Raw genomic sequence first — 4542 nt, 5'->3', positions numbered from 1 at the left:
CTAATTTATTTGGCAACATAGAAAATATAAGTCATCCCAATATTTTGTTTAAGAGTTAATTTTAATAGTTAAGATCAAAATAAACAACTTTTAAAAATTTAGAAACTAGAATGGATACTTTTAAAAGTTAAAAGGAAAAAAGTAGAACAATATTCAAAGATGAGGATCTTTAAACTTATTTAAAGATATGAAAATCATTTATTATTAACCAAATTATTATTATTATTTATTTATCTATGAAAAGTAAACTTTTGAATAATAGTTCCAAAAGAATGGTAGTGCCTTTTTTTCTACGGAGCTTCTCTATAAAATCCACGCCTCTGCTCTTAATTTCTCTGCAAAATTTCAACGTCGGCAAGAAGAGCGGGAATCGAATCATTCCCTCTCTGAAAATTCATTGATTTGTGTGTACTCTTTCGTTTTCCTTACAAGAAACTATGTCTCTGCTCTCCGATCTCATTAACCTCAACCTCTCCGACTCCACCGAGAAGATCATTGCAGAGTACATATGGTTAGTTCTTTTTCAAATTTTCATCCTCCGTTCTTTTCCTCCTCTCTTTTCGCCGATTTTCTTGATGGGTTTTTGTTTATGAGGCTGGCAAACTCACCCTCTTACTCTTACCACTACGCCGGTTTCTTTTTATTTTTTCTTCCTTCTTTAATCTGTTTTCTTGCTCCATTTTTGTTTTTGTTTTTTGCTGTTTGTTTCCCCAAAAAAGATTTTGGGAAATGGGTTGGAGTTGAGTGTTTGTGTTGTTGGAGTTTTGAAACTTCGATTTGGGGGAAATTTTTCTAGCGATTTTGTGTGCTCTGTTTATTTCGGACGATTTTGGGAAATGGGTTGAAGTTGAGTGATTTTGATTTGTGGGGGGTTTTCCCTCTTATTTAGTACATTGAGTACGTTTCTTGTTATTCTTAATGAACTTTTGTTACTGTAACCCTTCTTCAGTGATTGTGTAAATTTCTGCATCTGCTTGAGTGTTCTGGCTTTGTGTTTATTCTGATGGTGCAAATCGTTGAAGTTGAAGAAGGGTCACCATATTTCCTGGGATTTCTTCTGATTTTATTGTGGTTTTGCCTTTGATTTTTGGTTAACCATGGCATTTGGTCTGTTTATTGTTCCATTTGAACAGGATTGGTGGATCAGGCATGGATCTCAGAAGCAAAGCAAGGGTAATTTCTCTTTATTGTGAAGGAGAAGCTATTTTTAGAACATGATTGATTAGCTTTATTGGTTTTGTTTTCTCTAAATTATATGTTGGTGTTTCTTTTGCATATGAAAGACCCTTTCTGGCCCTGTAAGTGATCCTTCTAAGCTTCCCAAATGGAATTATGATGGATCCAGTACAGGCCAAGCCCCAGGAGAAGACAGTGAAGTGATCCTTTAGTAAGTTTATTTTGTCTTCTCTTTTCCCAATATTCTGCAGAGAGTTTAACCATTGATTGGATCTTAACACCTTTTCTTGTTGTTGAATGATGAAATCACAGCCCACAAGCAATTTTTAGGGATCCATTTAGGAGAGGCAACAACATTCTTGTAAGTTTTTAAGTTTTCAATGGAATTCATTTGGGATTGCAAGTTTCTGTCAACTGTTGTTATATACTTATTTTGAGATGGATTGAGCTTTACACTGATAATTTGACTGCTTAGGTTATTTGTGATGCTTACACACCAGCTGGTGAGCCGATCCCCACAAACAAGAGACATGCTGCTGCCAAGATCTTCAGTCATCTTGATGTTGCTGCTGAAGTACCATGGTGATTATCAAATTTTCACTTCATATTTCTGATTATGAGATGAAAATAATTGATGTCCACTAATGACATATATTGAAAGTGACCTTCCACCTTAAGAAAATTATCGACAGGAACGTCTAAATATATGTGATATTGTATAGTGGTAGATAGTTGTAGTTTTACTCTACTTAGAATCTCCATCCTGATTTGGCTCATTTGTTTTGTAAAAACAGGTATGGTATTGAGCAAGAGTACACCTTGTTGCAGAAGGACGTAAAATGGCCGATCGGGTGGCCAATTGGTGGTTTCCCTGGGCCACAGGTAATTGAAACTTACTCTCTTCTTAAAGTTCTTAGTGCATTAGTTGAAAAGTAGAGTTAATTCCTTAATCAAAGCTATAAGTAGTATATGATTACGAGTTTCGTTTGTCAATAGGGACCGTACTATTGCGGTGTTGGTGTTGACAAAGCCTTCGGTCGTGAAATCGTTGATGCCCATTACAAAGCCTGTTTATATGCCGGTGTTAACATCAGTGGTATCAACGGAGAAGTGATGCCAGGGCAGGTATAGCTCTTTCTGTTCTCCCTGGTTTTGCAATGTGTTTGATTATGAGTATGTTCTTATGTTAACTTTTGTGCTTTCTTTTGCACCAATATAGTGGGAATTTCAAGTTGGTCCTTCAGTTGGTATTTCTGCTGGAGATGAATTGTGGGTTGCTCGTTACATCTTAGAGGTAACTTAAGTTGTAAAAGATTGCTTCAAACACCGAACTTTTGAGATTATCGTTGGTTTTTATGGTTTCGATTTTGTATTAACAGAGGATAACAGAGATTGCTGGCGTAGTCCTTTCTTTTGATCCCAAACCAATCCAGGTAGAAGAACTAAAAACCTCTTGCTCTTCATCTTTTCTTTTGGAGGGAGTGTACTTTTTTTTAAAAATAAAAATTATTGTGACCTCCTTTCTTTCTTGTTTATCATTTTTTTTTGTTGCTTATTTCGTCTTTTTTCTTTCTGAATTACACCAGGGAGATTGGAATGGAGCTGGTGCTCACACAAACTACAGGTAATGAAACACTTTCTCTGTATCCTTTTTGAACCATATACTGTGATGAGGCATTAAACTAACAATGTTTGGTAATTATTTCTCAGTACGAAGTCGATGAGGGAAGAAGGAGGTTATGAAGTGATCAAGAAAGCAATTGAGAAGTTGAAGCTTAGGCACAAAGAACACATTTCTGCATACGGAGAAGGCAATGAGCGCCGTCTCACTGGGCGACACGAAACGGCAGATATCAACACCTTCTCTTGGGTATAAGCTGTTCCCTTTTTCACATCTTTAGAAAGCCTATGTTACATGAAACCTATTGTCAATATGCTTATTCTGCTCATCATGTGGAGGTTTAAATATCTATATGTTTGGATAAATAAACGTGATAGGGTGTTGCAAATCGTGGTGCATCTGTTCGAGTAGGACGAGACACCGAGAAAGAAGGAAAAGGATACTTTGAGGACCGGAGACCTGCATCGAACATGGATCCATATGTTGTAACTTCCATGGTTGCTGAAACCACCATCTTGTGGAAGCCATGAGGAGGAAGGGAAGGATCACTACTCTTCCAGATTAAGAGTTTCAAATGGGATATTGAAATTTTAGAAGGGGAAGTGGGCGTTCCATTATAATCCTTGTTTTCATCTTCATAGTTAATTCTCATCCTTCTGTATTATTGTCATTTTTACCCTTCCATTTGAGGTTTCCAAGAGCAAGTTTGCCACTCCCCATTGCTCCATTTCTGTATGAAGTAATAAATAATAGATGGTTTCTATTAGCTCTCTTTTATTGCTATTTCTTTCACATTCACTATTTTAAGAGTGAGTTGTCTTGTGTCCCTAAATTGAGAATGTTTTCTACTTAAAGACCAAGCAAAAAGTATAAGACCTGAATAGTCCTAATATTAAATAAAAATTGATAAGATTAGTCTTGTTCCTATGTAATTCCAATGTAAAAGAGAAAGTTGGAAATAATTAGAATTTTAAATTAATATACAAGTCACCAGGGTCAATCTCAATATTTGGAACAAAAACTTTGGTCCATTTCAATTGAGGAAACCTACTACCTCAGTCGCCAAATTTGACCAAATTAACCAAACAGAATTAAATTCAACAATCATATCAAATATAGAAACTCATTGACTTGACAGTCAATTCAATTTTGTCAGGTGTTAGCTTCTAGCTTGCACAAATTCAATGAAGACAATACATTAAAGTACTTACAATTGGAATATTATGAAAAAAGAATTACAATTGGATTTTGTTTTGTTCACAAGAAACAAAAACTACAATTGAAATAGCGGAATTGCAAATTTCAAGATAAATAATTTGCTGTAGGGCAAAACATAACTTGAAACTTCCTCCAATTTTGCAATGCAACCAAAATCTTGAGACTTTTATGCTCACCATTGTCCAAGTCCCAAGATATCTGAGGTGTTTTGTCCCCTAACAAGTCGTATCAGAATAAGTCATGTCGATAGATCCTCAAGTGTATAACAAAAAAGTGGAGAGCTTTAGATGATGTAGTCATGATAATATCCATCTGGATCTGAGTTTTCAAACAACTAGTGTGCTCAAGTGTAACTAATTCAAATAGATGTGACTAACTATATGAGGGGTGACTCAATGGTCTCTTGTTTAAAGGGAGAATTTTTAGGAATACAACCAAAGACCCACATTGGCTAAGCCAAAATTTGAAAACTAAAAGAAGAACTTTGAAAAACTTGTTTTTAGAATTTGTAATTTGGAATTTGGCTA

The 4542-nt window shown here is 35.4% G+C and overlaps 1 protein-coding gene across 1 annotated transcript; it reads left to right on the top strand.

Moving 5' to 3' along the window:
• The first annotated feature begins 319 nt into the window (after positions 1 to 319).
• Positions 320 to 3574, top strand: LOC120070260 (glutamine synthetase cytosolic isozyme). Its single transcript, XM_039022154.1, has 12 exons — positions 320 to 511; positions 1134 to 1173; positions 1284 to 1387; positions 1489 to 1537; positions 1652 to 1758; positions 1971 to 2058; positions 2173 to 2301; positions 2396 to 2470; positions 2556 to 2609; positions 2763 to 2800; positions 2887 to 3046; positions 3175 to 3574. The coding sequence occupies exons 1-12, from the start codon at positions 438 to 440 to the stop codon at positions 3325 to 3327; spliced, it is 1071 nt and encodes a 356-aa protein (XP_038878082.1). The 5' UTR covers positions 320 to 437; the 3' UTR covers positions 3328 to 3574.
• The last annotated feature ends 968 nt before the right edge of the window (positions 3575 to 4542 follow it).

The sequence above is a fragment of the Benincasa hispida genome, chromosome 1, assembly GCF_009727055.1.
Source record: "Benincasa hispida cultivar B227 chromosome 1, ASM972705v1, whole genome shotgun sequence".
Taxonomy (NCBI): domain Eukaryota; kingdom Viridiplantae; phylum Streptophyta; class Magnoliopsida; order Cucurbitales; family Cucurbitaceae; genus Benincasa; species Benincasa hispida.
This window is presented reverse-complemented; position numbering and strand designations above follow the sequence as displayed.